Source organism: Macaca fascicularis, chromosome 7 (genome assembly GCF_037993035.2).
Source record: "Macaca fascicularis isolate 582-1 chromosome 7, T2T-MFA8v1.1".
Taxonomy (NCBI): Eukaryota; Metazoa; Chordata; class Mammalia; order Primates; family Cercopithecidae; genus Macaca; species Macaca fascicularis.
In genome coordinates this window covers 79,041,964-79,062,259 of record NC_088381.1, presented here as the reverse complement: position 1 = coordinate 79,062,259, position 20,296 = coordinate 79,041,964, and the positions used below count along the sequence as shown (strand labels likewise).

The following is a 20,296-nucleotide window of genomic DNA, read 5'->3' as shown; positions in this document are numbered from 1 at the left end:
AAAAAAAAAAATTCCAGGAAAAGTTATGCACTTAATTTCTTTGCCAGGAGACAGATAAAAGAGAATTCATCCAATATGGCTTTTAATGTCCTAAAGTATTCTGGAAGAGTTATTTGTAATAGCTTTAAAATGCCCAGAGGTCAATCCTAAAACTAATGGGAACACCGGGTCCAATCAATATTGCATTAATTTAAATTCCTGTAAACAACATTCTCCCCATCTGAGCTAACCACGAAAATAACTCCTAACCAAATTTTCCAAGGGGAGGGGAAGGGGAAGGGGAAGAGGGAGGGGGAAGGCGAGAGGGAGGGAGAGAGAGAAAGGGAGAGAGGGAGGGTGAGGGAGAGAGGGAGGGAGACAGGGAGAGAGGGAGAGAGACAGGGAGAGAGGGAGAGAGGGAGGGAGACAGGGATAGAGGGAGGGAGACAGGGAGAGAGAGAGGGAGACAGGGAAAGAGGGAGGGAGACAGGGAGAGAAAGGGAGAGGGAGGGAGAGGGAGGGAGAGGGAGGGAGAGAGAGACAGAGTGAGGTGGGGAGAGAAGGGGGGAGAGGGAGAAGGGGGTAGAGGGAGAGGGAGAGACAGGGAGAGAAGGAGAGGGAAAGGGAGAGAGAGGGAGAAAGAGAGAGGGAGAAAGAGAGAGGGAGAGAGAGAGAGGGAAAGAGAGAAAGAGAGAAAGAGAGAGAGATAGGGAGAGAAAGAGAAAAAAAATGAGAGCCCAGCTCTGTTCTCACCTCTGGTTCTTCTGGTGCATCCCCTCCAAGGGAAGTTTTCTGAAGATCAAAGATGCCGTTGCTGGACACCCGCCTCTGCTCAGGAGAGGCATAGGCCTCCTCCGAGTCTGTTTCCACCACATGGAGGTGGCTGGCTTCTTCCTGGCTCCAATCCAATTCTTCTTCAGACTGTTTCAAGGAGCTACTGCTGCTCTTGGGAAAGATCCCTGCAGTGGACAGACTGCTGGGCACCGAGGTGTAGGAAGACTGTGGCCCGGAGTAAGGCCGGCCCTCTGGAGCCAAGGCCTCAGCCTCCAGGAGATCAGGCACCGAGAGGCTTAGGCGGCGGTCCAAGTGATGCCTTGCCCTTAGATCTGGGGGCTTACTTGGGTTCTTTTTCACCTTCTTCTTGCTCAAGTTGATCAACAATGGCCTGGTCCGCTGTTTTAATGAGCCCCAAACAGATGGTTTTTCCAGATCCATGGCTGCATGAAGACCCAAGAAGCCACTTCTCAAGAATACGCCTCAGTGACTCCTATAAAACGGAATATATTTAAAAAAAAAAAAAAATGAACGTTCATGGTGGCAGTAAGGCACATCAAAGTGGGAAATATGACTCAAAAATCTTAGTTTCCAAAAAGCGATTAAGACTGCAACATTTGATTGGTAACTTGTATAAATATTGGGAAAAGCATTTTTAAAGAACTTTTTAAAAGAATTTTATCAGAGCAATTGTAGAAATATTAAAATGACGAATGAGATTATAAGGTTGGCACCAAAAACAAATGCTTCATGAAAAGATAACTTTCTTGTTTCCTCCCCAGAGAAGGCAGAGCTAAAGACATTCACGAGAACACTAACAGCAGCTGTTCTTCAGTATGATCAAGGGGTGGGGACTTTCTACTTCTCTAAACCGGAGGTCAACAAACAGTCCCAGTGCAGAGCCAGTTATTAAATATTTCAGACTTTGTGGGCCAGATGGTCTCTGTCGCTACTACTCAACTCTGCTGTGTGACATCAAAGGAGACAGACACAATACCCAAATGAAAGAATATGGCTGTGTTGTAACAAAACTTCGCAAACCTAGCAGACTGTGGATTGCAGATCCCTTCTTTAACCATGTCAACTTCCTTCCCAGAATTAAGCGTACATTTTGAAGAACAAAACCATGGCCTTATCAACTGGGATTCCATCTAGTATCTTTCAAATTTACATTCACATACAGGTGATTAGAGCAATAAACATTTATAAAAATGTGAGCTTTGTTCGTATTCAGAAGAAATGACAAACTTCCTATAACGAAGCCCTTTAGAAAAGCAAGCTTCCAAGATTTAGCCTGAGAATGCGAATGAGAGAGTGTCACTCGCTAACAGTTGGTTATGAGAGATAAGGATGCTCCACACCTACAGTAAATACGTAATTACAGAGTAGCATAAATGCTGCGGAGGAAAGTGGTGATTTGGGATATTACAGGTTGAACTCATCAGGGATCAAATCAAAATCAAATTTGCAGAAATAACCCTTATTTTATGTGCCACATGCCTCATAATAAATCCTTTCAGTATGAAAAAGAACAGGATGGGCAGTCACTGAAACCTGGCCTGTTTGTATTTTGCCACGTTTGGCTGAGGCCAAAAGAGGCCAAGAGCTTCCACAAAACACGTTTTCTAAAATCAAGGACCCTGGCTGTTGTGCCCCACCCCAGTTCCTTCCAGGAGAGGACAGTTTATCATTGTGAAGAACAATCCAGAAAGCCAGAGATGAGGGTGCGTGCAGCCATTTGCCTGCTGAAAGCCAGGACTTTGTCTCTATAACCCTTGCCTAATGACCAGCGCATGGCAAGAGCTTCTCCCAGGATGAACTTGGTATCTTCAGTAGATAAAGTAAAGATTAAGAGCTTGGCTTCTCAAAACAGACTCCATGGGTTAAAATTCTGATCTGCTGTGTTCTACTTAGATGTATGATCAGGTGCACGTCACTTCACTAAGCCTCCATTGCCTCACCTACCCAGTGGGGATAGATTACCTAATTTACAGATACAATGAGATAAAGTAGAAAGCACAGTGTCTGAGGCTTTAAAGCACTCAGTCATAGAAAGCTGTCTCTATCATTATTCTCATCATTTGTTGTTTGGATAATCTTAATCAAGTTACGTGAGAGCTCTGTGTCTCATTATTATTCCATGTTACAGATGAGTTTAACAATAAGTATCTCAGGAGGCTGTGGTGAGGACTGAATGAGCTAATACACAGAAAGTGCTTTGGTACCTAGAACAGTGCTAGGTACGGAGTAAATGTTTAATACAATGTTAGCTACTTTTAAAATTGTTTCAATTACTTCATATTGGGTCATTTTGGCTTTAAATGTTTAAAATATTTTACAACTTTTTTGCAGCTTTTAAAAACGTTATCGTAAACAGAAACTTGAATTTCACATTAGCAATACACAAGTACATTCAATTCACACCTCACAGCTTGACTTGCAAATATGATAAAAGGCATTGCCTCTATTTTCATATAGCAATATTTTCCTTCAAATAGCACCTAATGAAGGAGAACAGGGTAGCATTCTATGGAGACACGGGAGGAATCTGTAGGAAATGGGAAATGTCAAACCAACTCATACAACCCGAGGACCCACAATGTGACGGGTACTATGAGAGAGACTCGGGACAGAGAGCAGAGTCTTGAAAAAATTTATCGTGTATGTGGAAATCAAAACAACGCAACTGAAACATCTGAGAAAAAGAATTTATACAAATTCCACACTAATTACAGCTAGACAGAATTTTTTTTCTTTTTTTTTTTTTTTTTTTTTGAGTCAGGGTCTCATTCCAGTTGCCCAGGCTGGACTGCAATGGCACGATCACAGCTCACTGCGGCCTCGAACTCCTGGGCTCAAGCGACCCTCCCATTTTAGCCTCCGAAATAGCTGGGACTACAGACGCATGCCACCATGCCTGGCTATTTTTTTGTACAGATAGAATTTTTGACAGAAGAAACATTTAAATGAACTAAAAATCTAAAGCTGAAAGAAAAAGAAAATAATTTAAATAACTGAAAAGTCTGTTGTAAAGAAAGTAATACATATGGAAAACATAAAAATGGAGAAGGTGGCCAGTAACTTCTCAGCAAAAACAATGAGACTGAAGTTTGGGAATGACACATATGTCATGCAGTGGCTGCTGATGAAGACTCAGCACATGTGTGAAATAAAGTGTATCTGAGCACAGCCCAGAGAAGCAGCACTGTGATTTCCGTGGCAGCAGCAAGACTTCAGATGCGCCCACACAGTGGGATACTGTACAATGCTTAAAACAGTCAGGTGAAGCCAGATGTGTTTCAACACAAGTAATGAGAGCTATCGAGACGGAGATAGACAGACAGACAAAGTACAAGTTTAAATTCCTGACTCTATAGATTTTCTCAAAGAGGTTCCCTATAGCACCCCAAACAGACTCATCAAAAGAGTGTCTTTAAAAATACCCAGTCCCAGTCAGGTGTGGTGGCTCATACCTGTAATCCCAGCACTTTGGGAGGCCAAGGCGGTTGGATCACTTGAGGTCAGGAGTTCAAGACCAGCCTGGCCAATATGGCAGAATCCCATCTCTACTAAAAATAAAAATAATTAGCCAGTAATGCCAGCAACTGAGAGGTGGAGGCACAAGAATTGCTCGAACCGAGGAGGCAGAGGTTGCAGTGAGTTGAGATTGTGGCACTGCACTCCAGCCTGGGTGATGGAGTGAGACTCTATCTCAAAAAAAAAAAAAAAAAGGAAAAAGAAAGAAAAACAAGTTTCAAAATAAATAAATATAAAAGTAGACAATCCTGGGCTCCACCACAGAAAATGAACCTAAGTCCCAAGAATCTGCCTTCCAACAAATCTCCCTGGTCTTACTATGCAGATCAAAGCTTAGGAATCCTAGGGGAGAGGCTTACATTCCCCTCTGAGAGAAATTTCCTATTTTGAAGGGAGACTGGGAATGGGAATCAACCTCTTATGAAATGAAGAGGTTTATTTCCAAGCAAACCAAAAACATCTCCAAAAAAAATGAGAAAAGGAGTTGGTATAAACAAAGTTGCATTGCTAAAGAATGTGTGTAAGTTTTAAAATGTTTATTTTCTCCACGCACTACACTGTCCTGGGCCAAGAGAGAGTTTCTCTCCTTTATTTGAGGGGATGAAGTTGGTAGGAATGCACGTATTACTGGTACATTATAATATATTCAAGAGCAATTCCAAGTAGAAAGCAGGGATATACCTAACCCCTGGACACTGGAACCAACAGTTTCACCATCTTTGTTTTGTTAAGAAATGACTTCTTCCACTTTACTTTTGAAATCATTCTAAAACAAAATTGGCTTTTGTCTTGCTTTTGGTGCACAGTTCTATAATTTTAACACATTTACAGATTTATGTTCACACCATCACAATCGGGACACAGAGGGGTCTGTCTATCCCCATAGGATCACGCGCTCCCAGGCCCCCACTTCCTTCCTCTGGAAACCACCGTTCTATTCTCTGTCATTATTGTTTTGTCTTTCAGGGAATGTTTTCTAAACAGAATCATGCAGTATGTAACTTTTAAAGACAGGCTTCTTCCACTCAGCATGTTACCTTTGAGATTCATCCAGTTGCCTCACATGTCAGTAGTTCAACTTTTTGTTGCAGATAGTTGTAGTCCATTGTGTGGATGTACCACAATTTATCTATTTACCCCTTGAAGGACATTTGGGTTGTTTCCAATTTGGAATTCTTACAAATAAAGCTGCTATAATCATTTGTGTATAGGATTTTTGTGTATGACTATATGTTTTCACTTCTCTGGGATAAATGCCAAAGAGTGAGATTGCTGGGTCATCTGGTAAGGGAATGTTTAACTTTATAAAGAACTTGACAACTCTTTGCCAGACTTTAACAGTAGCAATTTGCATTTCTGCCAACAATTATGAGAATTCCAGTTGTCTATATCCTACTCAGGACTTAGTACTATCAGGACTTTTAATTTTAGCCATTCTAATAGGTATGTACCTAGTATTATCAACATCTGGGTTTTTAACTTTCATTTTCCTAATGTGTGATGTTGAAAACCTTTTTATGCATTTCCTGTCTTTTTATCTACTTTGATACGCTGTCTATTCAAGATTTTTACACAATTTTTAGAAATTGGGTTATTTTCTTATTGTTGAGTTATGAGAGTTCTTTAAATATTTTGGATATTAGTCCTTTGTTGAACACATAATTCGAAAATATTTCCCCTACTGTGTAGCTTGTCTTCTCATTCTTAGTAGTGTCTTTTGCACAGTAAAAGTTTTTAATTTTGATACAGTCTAACAAGTCATCTTTTAAAATTTTATGTTATGTACTTTTGGTGTCATGTATAAGAACTCCTTGTCTAATCGCAATTAACAAAGGTTTTCTCCCATGTTTTCTAATAGTAATATAGTTTTACATTTTACACTTAGATTTATAATTTATTTTAGATAACTTTTGTATAGTGTTATATTTAGTTTAAGGTTCATTTTTCACATGTGAATAATTTTTTCCAATGTCATTGTTTTAAAAGACTGTAATATCTCCACTGAATTGCTTTTGTACTTTCATTGAAAATTGATGGTACATCTTTGTAGGTATATAACATTGACTCATTATTCATTTCCATTGATCTATGTAACTATTCCAATACCATTTTGATTACTGAAGCATGATAGTCTTCTAATTGGGTAGTGTGACCTCTCCAAATTTGTTTAGCTATTCTAGATTTCTGTATTTCTATATAAATTTCAGAATTAGTTACTCTCTATAAAAAATATACTGCTAACATTTTGATTAGTACTGTTTTTAATAAATAGAGCAGTTTGGAGAGTGCTGATATATTTACTATGTTTAGTCTCCAATACAAGAACATGGCAGGCCTCTCCATTTATTTAGGTCTTCCTTGGTTTCTTTCATCAGCATTCTCTGGTTTTAACACACATACCCAGTACATGTTTTATTAGGTTTATTTGTATTTCATTTTTGTTGAAGCTATTGTAAATGGCTTTTCATTTTTGTTTCCAATTGTGTATTTTCAGCATAAACATAAACAATTTAATTTTTTTATATTGGCTTTGTACCCTGTAACTTCCAAAATTTACTTATTGGTTTTATTATATTCCTTTAGGTCTTCTACATAGAAAATCATGTTGGGCATTTTTATTTCTTCCTCTCCATATGCTATGCCTTTTCTTTTTCTTGCCTTATTAAACTAAGACTTCAAATAAGATAGTGAATAGTATTAGTGAGAATGAATATTCTTTTTTTTTCCGCTCAGTCTTAAAAAGCATTCAATCTTTCTCCAGTAAGTATAGTGCTAGAGGTTTATTAATTTTATGGATTATTTTTTCAAAGGACCAGATTTTGGTTTTTAATTTTCATTGTTTTATTATTTCAATATCATACATTTCTACTCTTGTCTTTATGATTTATTTCTCTCTTCCTGATTTAGGTTTAATTTGGTCTTACTTTTTTTATTTTCTTAAGGTGGTGGCTAAATCAGAGGGTGGTAATCCACAGGTCAAATCCATACAACCACCTGTTTTTATACATAAAGTTTTATTGAATGTAGCCACACTGATGTGTTTACATATTGGCCATGACTGCTTTTGCACAATGGCAGGGTTTAATAGTTGTGGCAGATACCATATGGCCCATAAAGCCTAAAATATTTACTGTCCAAACATACACAGAGAAAGTTTGCCAACCATTGGCCTAGATTATGGCCTTGAGCATTTTCTGTTTTAAAAATAAGGTTTAAGGCTACATATTAGCTGCATGCCACAAGATGTGAAATGTCGTATTTTCATTTTTTTCCTGTTTAAAATATTTTCTAATTTATCTTGAAACTTCTTCTTTGGGCCATTTATTATGTAAAATTATGTTTTATTTTTCACTTTTTTTTTTTTTTTTTTTTTTTTGAGATGGAGTTTCACTCTTGTAGCCCAGGCTGGAGTGTAATGGCGTGATCTCAGCTCACTGCAACCTCCACCTCCCTGGTTCAAGCAATTCTCCTGCAGCAGCCTCCCAAATACCTGGGATTACAGGCATGTGCCACCATGCTTGGCAATTTTGTATTTTTAGTAGAGACAGGGTTTCATCATGTTGGTCAGGCTGGTCTTGAACTTCTGACCTCAAGTGATCCACCCACCTCAGCCTCCCAAAGTGCTGAGATTACAGGTGTGAGCCACCATTCCTGGTCTCACTTTCATTATTTTTTATTTTTCTTGAAATTTCCTCTTTAGGTCATGGTTAAGTCAAAAGCATATTGGTAATTTCTAAGTATCTGAAGATTTTTCTATCTATATTTTTATTAATTTCCAGTTTAACTCAATTATGACCAGAAGTCATTCTCTATATGATTTTAATTCTTTTAATATCTTAAGGCTTGACTTTGACCCCTCAATGTGGTCTGTCTTGGCAAATGTTCCAGTGCATTTGAAAAGACAGTATATACTACTATGGTTGAGTGGAGTATCGTATAAATGTCCATTAGATTTTGTTGGTTGATAGTTCAGTTCTTCTGTATCCTTGCTGATCTTCTATTACTGAGAGAGGAATAATTTTTCAATTATAGTTGTGAATTTCTCTATTTCTCCTTTCAGTTACATCAGTTTTTGCTTCTGTATTTTGAAGCTCTGTTGTTGCACACACATGTATGATTGTTATAGCTTCTTCCTGAACTAACCCTTCAATCAATATGTAATGTCTATCTTTATCCCTGATGATTTTCTAGTTCTGAAGCCTATCTTGTTTGATTTTAACATAGTCATGCTAATTTACTTTTGGTTTGTGTTTGTGTGGGTTTTATTTCCCTCTGTTCTTTCTGCTTTTCAGCTTACAACAACAATATATTTGAAGTGAGTTTCTTACAGAAAGCACATAGCTAGGACATTTTTAAAAACAGAGTCTGACAATCTCTAGCTCTTAGTTGGTTTGTTTAGACCACTTATATTTAACGTATAATTGATAGGTCTGGATTTAGGTCTGCCATTTTATTATTTCTTTCTTGTTCTGTTTTTCATTTTTTCTGTTCCCCTTTTTCTTCATTTGTTGAGGTTATAGTGTTCCATTTTAATTTATCAATTATGATTTTGACTATATCTCTGTATAAATTTTCAGTGATTATTCTAGGGGTTACCGGTATGTATAGTTAATTTTCCACATTTTATGTAGAATTAATATTTTACTGTTTCAACTGGAGCAGAGAAACCAGATCACCTGCATTTGTTTTGTATTGTTCCTATAACAAATAACTAAAAACTTAGTGGCTTAAAAAGATAAATGTATTATTTTTCAGTTCTGAGAAAGTCTGAGATGGGTCTTGTCAGGCTAAAATCAAAGTGCTGACAAGAATGCATTTTTTTTTTTTTGGAGGTTATAGTTGAGAATCCATTTCTTTATCTTTCTCAGCCTTAGCAAAATTCCATTTTTAAAAAATTTTCATTGACAGCCATGTTTAGCTGATTAGTCAGCTAAGGACTGTTTTAGAGGCTGCCCACATTCTCTGACCCCTTTCTCCATCTTCAAAGCCAGAGACAGTGAGTTAAGTCTCTCTCATTGATGTATCCCACTATTTTGTTTTCCTCTTCCACTTTTAAGGACTCATGTTACTTGATTGGGCCCACCAGGAAAACAAAGGTTATTCTGTCTTAAAGTCTGTTAGATCCATCTACAAGTCCTTTGTGCCACATAAGGTAACATATTCACAGGATCCTGGGATAAGGATGTGGGTATCTGGGGTTAGGGAAGGGAGATTATCCTGTCTACCATACCAGCATATAGGTATCTCCTCCCATAATATAATACTACATATGCTGTCTTATATATTACATCTAAATACAGTGAAAATTTGTATCAGACCATGTTTAACTTTTGATTTCAACCATAAGCCATACTTAAATTCAAGAGAAAACAAATAGAAAGAAAGGCTATTATATTTTTATAATATAATAAAAAATAGAAAGGCTATTATACTTTTCATTTGCATTTCCTTGTTTCTGATATTCCATATTTCCTTCTTGTACCATTTCTCATCTGCTTAAGAAGTTTTCTTGTTATTTTATGGCAGGTCTGCTGCCTCCAAATTCTCTTAGTTTTTCCCAATCTCAGAATATACTTTTCGCCTTCATTTCTGAAGGATATTTTAGCTAGATATTAAATTCTATACTTTTCTTTCAACACTTGAAAAACAGATGTGCCATTTTCTCCTGGCCACCATGATTTCTGATGAGAAATCTCAGCCATTTGAACCATTGTTCTTCCATATATCAGTTATCATTGCTCTGACCGACTTCAATATTTTTTTCTTTAAGTTTTTAGCAGTTTATGATGTGTCTGGGTATGTGTTTATTTGGATTCATCCCATTTGGGGTTAGCTTAGCTTCTTGAATCTATCAGTGTTTCAGCCATCATTTCTTTGAATACTTGTTGAGCCTCACTCTCTCCCTTCTTTCTGGAACTCCAGTGATACAAATATTATGCCTTTTGTGATTGTTCTATAATCCTGGAGACTCTGTTTATTATTTTCAATCTTCTTTTTCTTTCTTCAGATTGGGTACCCTTTATTGATTTATCTTCAGTTTTACTGACTCTTTCCTCTGTCATCCCCATTCTGCTATTGAATCCATACAGTGAGGTTTATTTTTTGATGGGGGGAGAATGGGTGGGGCAGGCAGCTATTGTATTTTTCAGTTCTGGTTTCCACTGGTGCTACTTCACATCTTTCCTTGCTTATAGTTTCTATCTTAAATTTTATCTCAAGGCTCATGATTATTCTTTTGAGCATTCTACAATAGCTCCTTTAAAGTCATATTTTCATTTTCATCTGTTAATTGCCTTTCCCATATGAGTTAACATTTTTACATTTCTTCATAAACCAATCTAAATTATACCTTGGACATTTTGAATGTTATAAAACTCTCTGTTTTATTTAAGTCTACAAAGATGCTGATATCATTGTTTATGCAAGCACTTGATCTGGTTAGCTTCTAGCCACAAATTTCAGCCCACCTTCTGTTGGCTATGGTTCCAATATCAGTTTAGTTTTCAATAGCTATGCAGGTTCATTTAGATATTCCCTGCTTGTATAGGATGCAGAGGTCAGTCAGGGACTTGAGTGGAGTTCTACCCATGAACCCCGTTCTCAAAGTCATTGGTATGCTAATAAGTATCAGATCCATGTGTGTTCAGGCTATGGGTGAGTCCAAGTGTTCACAATGTATTTGATCACTTCCCAAGCCCTTCCTTCTCAGCTGTCTCCTGTGATACTTTCTGGCATCCTAGAACTCACCCTTTTTCATTTAACAATTGGGAACAACCTACATCTATGGGTTGTGGCAAAGACAGAGAGATTTAAAAAACAAAACAAATTTTAAAACCCAATTGGCCCTGCCACTATGAGCTACCAAATAGCTCTATTTTACCAAATAGAAAGCACATACTCGTAACCCATTATTTTTGCTTCTGCAGTTTCCTACTACCAGTTGCTTTTGCTGCCACTGCCTCCACCACAAGACTGTTGGGGAGCCCGGGCATGACAAAAGTGAGATAAAGGAGACACACAAGGTAGGGGATTTCCCCCTCCCTCTTAGCTTCAGGACTTCCCTTTTCTCCTTGGGCCACAGCTAGAGGTCATCTCTTTCTCTTTCTCCCTGAGATCCCACTGCTAACGTCTGGATCTGGGGCTGCATTAAATTCACGCTGGAGAAATAGTCCAATTTTGTCATGACCCAGCTCCCAGGCGATCTATGAATAGAGATAGTAAGCAGTTGGCAATGGGAAACTGCAGGAGCCAATCTGATGAATGAGGAGAATGGCTTTCCTGTTTGTTGAAGCTGTAGCTTTACTTTTCTGAGACTTCAACTAGCTTTACCATACATTTCATTCAGATTTCGTATTTGTGTTCAGTGGAAGAAAAACGCTGAAGTGTTTTTATTCTATCTTATTCAGAACCGGAACTCATTTAGGTTTTGCAAAGCATGCTGACCATAATTTCGCCAAGTATGTGAGTAGTACACAACCATGTGCAGAAAATTATAAACATATAAACACAAAAAGATATGCCCAGAGAAAATAAGGATTCTTAAGGTGTGTAAAGCTAATACACCCTTGGACTCTTTAGTACCTGAAAATGTCACTTCTCCAATAAACAGTGTATTTTCCAGAACAATATATTTTCCAAAATAAGCAACAACAGCATAAAATACAGAATAAAATAACAGAATAAACAATCATATATAAAGAATTACAAACATATAAACATAAAAAGATGTGTCCAGAAAAAAAAAAAGTGTTCTTAAAGTATGTAAAGGTAATGGTCTCTTTTATACCTGAAAATGTTACTTCTCCAATGAACAATGTATTTTCCAGACAAAGCAAAAAGTAAAGAAATAATAAATCTAAGAGTCAGGTTTAGAAAGGCTGCTGAGACAAATTCAACTATCTGAATATTATATTGTTTGCTTCCTCTAGAAGGATATTTAAAAGTAAACATATTTCTTCCACTTTCTACCATGAGGCAAGTTCATAGGTTATTGTCATAAATACTCAAAGGGCTACAAGTTAAAATGTAACCCTTGAAGAGCAGGATCTCTTCACAAAACATGATACCTATGCTCTCCTACCTGGTAATCTTCAGCTTTCATTTATTGAACAAAAATATGCATTTTGCTTCTGCAAACCACTAACGGCAGAGCAAGATCTTTACAGGAAATGGCCCCAAGCCTAGGAGCCTAATGGGAGCTTCATTTATTATGGTTTTAAGCCAGACATCCTCCCCAGCTGGCCGCTAGCAATTGGCCAAGTGGAAAAAAATAAAAAAATAAAAAAATAAAAAACCTTTTTAATACCAACTCTCAAATTTCTGATTGAGCTCATACTGCAACATTACCTGAATAAGAACCGCAAGGTAGGAAAGAGGTTCTCAGAACGAAACAGAATAATTTTACGGGGCATTTTAGAGCTATTCAGTAACACTGACTCAAATTGTTTCCTGAACTTCTTTTTTAATATAAATGTGACAAAAAGGTCTTGCTTTCACAATCTAAGTGTCAATCCAAATAACAGAGTAGCAAGCAGTCACTAGTCAGAATGTGTCATTACTGGAGTATCTTTTTAATTAACCATCAATATTTTTTTTCTTACCAGTAGAAAGGAAATTTCATATCAAGTCATTTGAACATGAGGGAAAAAGAATAATAAAAATAGGGTCAATAATACTAAAAAATCTGATGGTGTATGCCTACCTTATGATAAAGATAAAGGCAAATGTAATTATATAGACAGATTATTCTGTACTTTAATAGAACTGGGAAAAGAATCTATATATCTTAGTGCATTTAATTATGCTTGTAGCTAAAACAACTCTCTCCTCTTTTCTAAAGGAAATTATCCTTCATAAAAAGCTCTCTCTAGATCATTTCCAGGGGATGAACAAACCATTCCCCTGCTTTTAAGATAAATTTGGCTTTTTTCTTCCAAAACACAGATTCCCTATCTACCATTTCAACTTTTTATTAAATGTGTAATCTAATTGCAGGTGGAGAATCATTTCATATACTAGACATACTATTAAAATTATACCACGTGGACAGAAACCCCTTCAAAATTAAGATCAATTAAAAGAACTGGATGAAATTTTCAGTCCCACCATCCATGTTCTTGGAAGGAAACATAATGTATTAATAGAGAAGTAGATCCTATCTCCTCTGGTTAATGTCATACCCTGCCCCACTTCTAGTCACCTAGAAATCTCAGTCATTGCAAAAGGCCCTAAAACTGCTTACCTCTTTTTCAATCATTCCAAATTAATATAGTATGCTTGGAGAAGTTTGGAGAAGAGAAAAGGGAGGAAGGAGTTAGGGTTTCTGAAACATTCAGACACTTGTACGTCCACTTTAATTCCAATCTCTGATGAGATATTTAGTTACTATCTTGCCCTGAAATGACTAGTACGAATTCAATAAATGTGTGAAGTGAGCCCTGACCAAGTTAGTATACCATTCAACAAAAAAATAAATTGTGAAGCAAAGCATAATTCACTAGTCTGAAGTTGCTATGTTTTTAAAGGCCTGCCTGCAAGGTTGGCCTTTACCTGGCATTAGTAACTTGGATTTTGGGAGATTTCCCACCACGCTAAGTGATAAGAGTGGCTCACTGTGCACAAACTGTATGCAAACAACTTGGTTTAGGCTAATTATATGCCTTCCTTCTGAGAGTCTAGAATTTTAGCTCATGTTAGGCAGAGGTGCCTTTGTGACCAGCCCCCAATAAAAAGTTCCCTAAGGAACTTCCCTGGTGGAAAACATTTCACACATGTTGTCAAACTCACTGATGCAGGAATTAAACATGTCCTATGTTTAACAGGGACATGTTTAAACAGAGAGGGAACTCTTGGAAGTGTATGCCTGGGTTCTTCCAGATTCCCCCATCTACCTTTCTCTTTGCCAATATTATTTTTTCCCTCCTATTCCTGTGGTAAATCATCATTGTATGAGGAAAGGTTGAGTCCTCCTAGAGAATTACCAAATCTGAGTGTGGTCTTAGGGACCTGAACCCTGAAATATTAATCAAAATTTTAAAATTTCAACAAAAATAAAAAGTGGGATTCAACGCTATAGTACCTGTCTTAACTGAGATCTTATCTAATCTTTGTAAAACTTTTTTTTACTCTAAATGGTTGTAAAGGCCTTTTAGTGTTCTAACCCTGCTATTTTTCATATACCTCAGCCCATAATCATTTTCAGATCCCTGGGCCAATAAGCTCCATAAGATTCTTAGCATTGGCTATGCATTCTCATATGCACTTCTGTGCAGTCACACCTCCTATGTACATCTCTGTGAAGACTTTCCCACTATTCCCTAGCAGAAGACACCACTGTTCTAAAATTGAATTTACTGCATCCATGTATTCTATCATATATTATTTAGGGATAAACATATTTTTAATAAACTTTACATAAGTCGTATATGACTACATGCTTTTCAATCAGCATTACCTTCAGGAATTTTACCCATAGTGATAAATGTAGCTTCATTAAAGCCATTTTAATAGTTGTATAGGATTGCATTATGGGAAGATCTATAATATATTGATTAATGTTCCACAGATGGTTACTTAAGATGCTTAACTCTATTATACCACTATAAAAGTATTTAAAGAAGATTCTTGGACTTGTCTTTTGATGTATATGTCAGTTTCTCTCACGGTTTTTCAACCAAGTATAAACTTCCAGTTAGAAGTGATTAGTAATGGGTGAAGAATATTTGGTTGTTCTAATTACCATGGTAGGGAATATAACTCATAGTGTGCACAAATTAAGGATATACAAAATATTCCACAAGAGAGACTTATCCTGCCCAAATAACCAATAAGGTCCCATTGAGAAACACCATACCTCAGAGTAGAATTATTGCTTTGTAGGTTGTGTATATTTTAAACTTGACTAGCTAGGTATTGCCAAACTGTTCACCAAAGTAGGCATATTAATTTATATTCCTGACGCAGCTAATGAGTTCCCATTGTGCAACATCCTTGCCTGCACCTATAATTGCAAGACTATATATTTGCCAATCTGAAATTATGAAAGGGGATCTAATAAGTAGCTTTTTAAAAAACGTTATATGGTGCCAAGAGTTATTTAGAAAGAAAATCTGGTGAGTTCAATATATCAATTTTTTAATGTATTGTGTTTTGGGGTTAGAATATGTGTGATGGGTATGGTTTTAAAATACTCAAGGTGGGGACCAGCCAAGATGGCTGACTAAATGCAGCCAGGAATAGCTTCTGCCACTAATGGAGAGCAGACTATCAATTAGACTGGCATATTCTGAACAGATCTTCAGAAAGAAGGTATTGAGAGGGGACAGAGGGAGGATGTAGACCTCGAGTTGAAAGGTAAGAAGCTAGGAACCCTACATGGGGTTGCCAAGCAGTAAGACTCATTCCTAGCCCCAAGCAGCTCCCAGGAAAGGAGTGAATGAAATAGGCATAGAGTGGTCCACTTTCACCACAGACCTTTGAGATCCCAGCTGCAGGATATCCTGCAACCCCCACAGATATTTAAGGTGGCAGGGAGATCTTCCCTGAGAGTTAGCAGAGACAGAACTCCAGCCTGTGCAAAGTCCAGGGGGGTTGGCATGGGAATATCTGTCATGGAGCATGGCCATGAAAGCCCACCTCCCTAGGCTTGGCATACTCCTCTAGGCAGCGTTAGCCTTTGTTAGCTGTTGGACCTCGACAGAGCAAGGATGTCTTGCTGTGGGACAGAAACAATCTGATCTGAGTGTTCCACCTGTCTGCTGGCCTCTCCCAGGGTCCCTGCCTGGCCATATAACTTATAGCACACCCTCAGCTGCCCAGCCAAAGCACTTACAAGCAGCCACTGCTACATGTTTTTCAACAGCAGACAACACCTACCTGTCAGAGCACTTTTGCAGAAAGACCTCTGCTGGTGTGCAACCACCCACAGCCTTCTCCTGCCTGGTGTACCCACCCACAGCCTCCTCCCACTGCCTCACTAGTGCACACACATATAACGACACACCACTGCCCCACTGGATCACTTTTATTGGCAGCCCTCATCACAGTGTTGCTGCTAGTGGACTGTGAACACTTCAGCTCCTCCAGCACAGAGGGTGCTTAACCTTGAGGGGCCAGAGAACAAAGCTGCTGGCCTGTTCCCAGCCCCCAGTGATAAGGGCATGCAGGTCAGGAGTGCTGAACTGAGCCTTGGTTCCCTGAAAGCATCCAAAAATGAAGCCAGTTGGCTAAACCTAATTTGCACCACAGTCAAACCCTCAAGGGGATCAAAGAGTATAAAAGCAAAAAGCTCCATCAAAAAGACAGTGACTTAAAAGATTAAAGGAACATCAGCCCATACAGATGAGAAAGAACTAGTGCAAGAACTCTGGCAACTCTAAAAGCCAGAGTATCTTCTGACCTCCAAATGACCACACTAGCTCTCCAGCAATGATGCTTAACCATACTAAAATGGTTGAAATGACAGACATAGAATTCAGAATCCAGATAACAAGGAAGGTAACTCATCAAGATATAGGAGAAGGTTGAAATTCAATCCAAGGAAAATAGTAAAATGGCCCAGGAGCTGAAAGATGTCATAGTCATTTTACAAAAGAATCAATTGAACTTCTGGAAAAGAATCACTCACAACAGAAATTGGATTACAATTGGAAGCATTACTAACAAAAGAGAGAAAGCTGATAAAAGAATCTCAGAATTCAAAAACAACTTCTTTGAATCAATGCAGGCAGACAAAGATAAAGAAAGAAGAATTATAAAAAATAAACAAAACCTCAAAGAAATATGAGATTATGTAGAAGACCACACCTATGACTCACTGGCATTCCTGAAAGACATAGAGTTAGAAAGCAACTGGGAAAACATATTTGAGGATATAAGAATATTATCCATGAAAATTCCCAGACATCACTAAAGAGGTCAACCTGCAAATTCAGGAAATTCATAGAACCCCTGCAAGATACTATACAAGATGACTTTCACCAACGTATAGAGTCTTCAGTTTCTTTGAAATCATTGCAAAAGAAAAATTCTCAAAGGCAGTTAGAGAGAAAGAACAGATCATGTATAAAGGGAATCCCATCAGGCAAACATGGGCCTTACAGTAGAAATAATTGGAGGCCTATATTCAGTATCTTTAAAAAAATAATTCCAACCAAGAATGTCATATCCAGCCAAACTAAGCTTCAAAAGTGAAGGAGATATTAAATCCTTTTCAGACAAGAAAATGCTAGGGGAATGTGTTACCACTAGACCAGCCTTATAAGAGGTCCTTATGGGAATGCTAAACATGGAAATGAAAGACTGTTACTGGACATCACAAAAACACACTGAAGTACATAGCACACTGACACTATAAAACAACTACACAATCAAGACTATATAACAAACAGCGAACATCACAATGACAAGATCAAACCTGCATATATCAATATTAACCTTGAATGTAAATAAGCTAAATACCCCACTTAAAAGACCCAGAGTGAAGCTGGATAAAGAAGAAAGACCCAACAGCATGTTGTCTTCAAGAGACCCATCTCAATTGCAACAACATCTATAGCTTCAAACTAAAGGGATTAAGAAAGAACTATTAAGCAAATAGAAAACAAAAGAAGCAGGGCTTGCTATTTTTTTCCAGACAAAACAGACTACGCTAACAATAATCGAAAAGGACAAAGAAGGACATTCCATAATGATAAAGGGTTCAATTCAACAAGAAGAATCAACTATCCTAAATTTCTATGTACCCAACACTGGAGCACCCAGATTCATAAAACGAGCTTGTAAAGGTCTACAATTAGATAACCACACAATACTAGGGGGAGACTTCAAAATCCCACTGACATTGTTAGGTCAAACTTTGTTAGTATTCAAAACTAACAAAGATATTTGAAACCTAAACTCAACACTTGACCAAATGGACCTAACAGACTTCTACAGAATACTCCACCCAACAGTAACAGAATATACATTCTCATCTGCATGTGGCACATACCCTAAGATCTGCCATATGTTTGGTCATAAAGCAATTCTCAACAAGTTAAAAAATATATACTAACCACACTCTCAATAAAAACAAAAACGAAAACAAAAAAGACCTCTCAAAACTACACAATAAGATGGAAATTAAACAACCTGCTTTTAAATGACTTTTGGGTAAATAATGAAATTAAGGCAGATTTCAAGAAATTCTTTGAAACTAATGAAAATTAAGATACAACATATCAGAATCCCTGGGACACAGTTGGAGTTTAAGAGGAAAGCGTGTAATGCTAAATGTCTACATCAAGAAGTTAGAAAGATCTCAGATTAACAATCTAACATCACACTTAGAGGAATTAGAATAACGAGCCAATCAAACCCAATGTTAGCAGAAGAAAAATAACAAAAGTCGGAGTTGAACTGAATCAAATTGAGACACAAAAACCCATACAAAAGGTCAATGAAACCAAAAGTTTGTTATTTGAAAGAATAAGATTGATAGTGAGATTAATGAAGAAAAAAAAAAGAGAGAAAATCCAAATCAACCCAATCAGAAACTAACAAAGGGGACATTACCCATGACCCCACAGAAATTAAAAAAAAAAAAAAACCTCGAACTAACAGACGCCTCTATGCACATTAGAAAACATACAAGAAATGGATAAAGGGAAACATACAGCCTCCCAAGACTGAACCAAGAAGAAATTGAAATATTCTGATCTGACCAACAGTAAGTACTGAAATTGAATCACAAAAAACAAACAAACAAACAAACAACAACAATAACAACAAACCTACGAAAAAGGAAAAGCCCTGGCATAGAAAAACTTACAGCCAAATACTACCAGACATATAAGGAAGGGCTGGTACCAAACCTATTGAAATTATTTTTTAAAAAATCAAGGAGGAGTGATTCCTCCCTAACTCATTATATGAGGCTAGCATCATTCTGATACCAATACCTGGTACAGACACAACAACAACAAAAACTTCAGGTCAAGAACACGGGTGTAAAAATTCCCAGCAAAATACAAGCAAACTGAACCCAGCAGCACATCAAAAAGCTAAGCCACCATGATATAGTACTATTTTTGGAATGCAAGCTTGGTTCAAAGTATGCAAATCAATAAATGTGATTCATCACATAAATAGAACTAAAAGCAAAAACCACATGATTATCTCAACAGATGCAGAAAAGGCTTTTGATAAAATCCAAAATCCTTAATGTTAAAAAACCCTCAAAAAACTAGACATCAAAGGAACGTAATAAATAATAAGAGAGCAGCAAACCCACAGCCAACATCATAGTGAACAGGCAAAACCTGGAAGCATTCTCCTTGAGAACCAGAACAAGATAAGGATGCCCACTCTCACCACTCCTATTCAGCACAGTACTGGAAGTCCTAGCCATAACAATAAAGCAAGAGAAAGAAATGAAAGGCATCCAAATAGGAAGAGAGGAAATCAAACTATCTCTCTTCAAAGATTATACAATTCTTTACCTAGAAAACCCCATAGTTCCTGCTCAAAGGCTCCTAGAATTGATAAACGAGTAAATTTTCAGGATACAAAATCAATGTAAAAAAATCAGTAACATTTCTATACATCAGTAATGTACAAGTCAAGTGCCAAATCAAGAACACAATCCCATTCACAATAACCACAAAAAGAATAAAATGCCTAGGAATGAGCTAAACAGGGAGGTGAAAGATCTCTACAACAAGAATTACAAAACACTGCTGAAAGAAGTCAGAGATGACACCAACAAATGGAAAAGCATTCCATGATCATGAATTGGAGTAATCACTATCGTTAAAAATGACCACACTGCCCAAAGCAATTTACAGATTCAGTGCTATTCCTATTAACTACCACTGATTTTTCACCGATTTAGAAAAAAAAACTATTCTAAAATTCATATGAAACCAAAAAAGAGACCAAATAACCAAAGCAATTCTAAGCAAAAAGAACAAAGTCAGAGGTATCACACCACCCAACTTCAAACTATACTACAAGTCTACAGCAAATA

General features: G+C 37.3%; 1 protein-coding gene across 2 annotated transcripts in view; it reads right to left on the bottom strand.

The window, feature by feature from the left end:
* The window catches only part of MCTP2 (multiple C2 and transmembrane domain containing 2), a 258,463-nt gene that overhangs the window by 191,165 nt on the left and 47,002 nt on the right, over positions 1–20,296 (bottom strand). For both annotated transcript variants that reach the window (XM_005560564.5, XM_073998498.1), the window contains exon 2: positions 733–1,246. In XM_005560564.5, coding sequence (XP_005560621.3) covers positions 733–1,194 — 462 coding nt within the window. In that variant the 5' untranslated portion in view covers positions 1,195–1,246. The remainder of the gene's footprint in view (positions 1–732; positions 1,247–20,296) is intronic.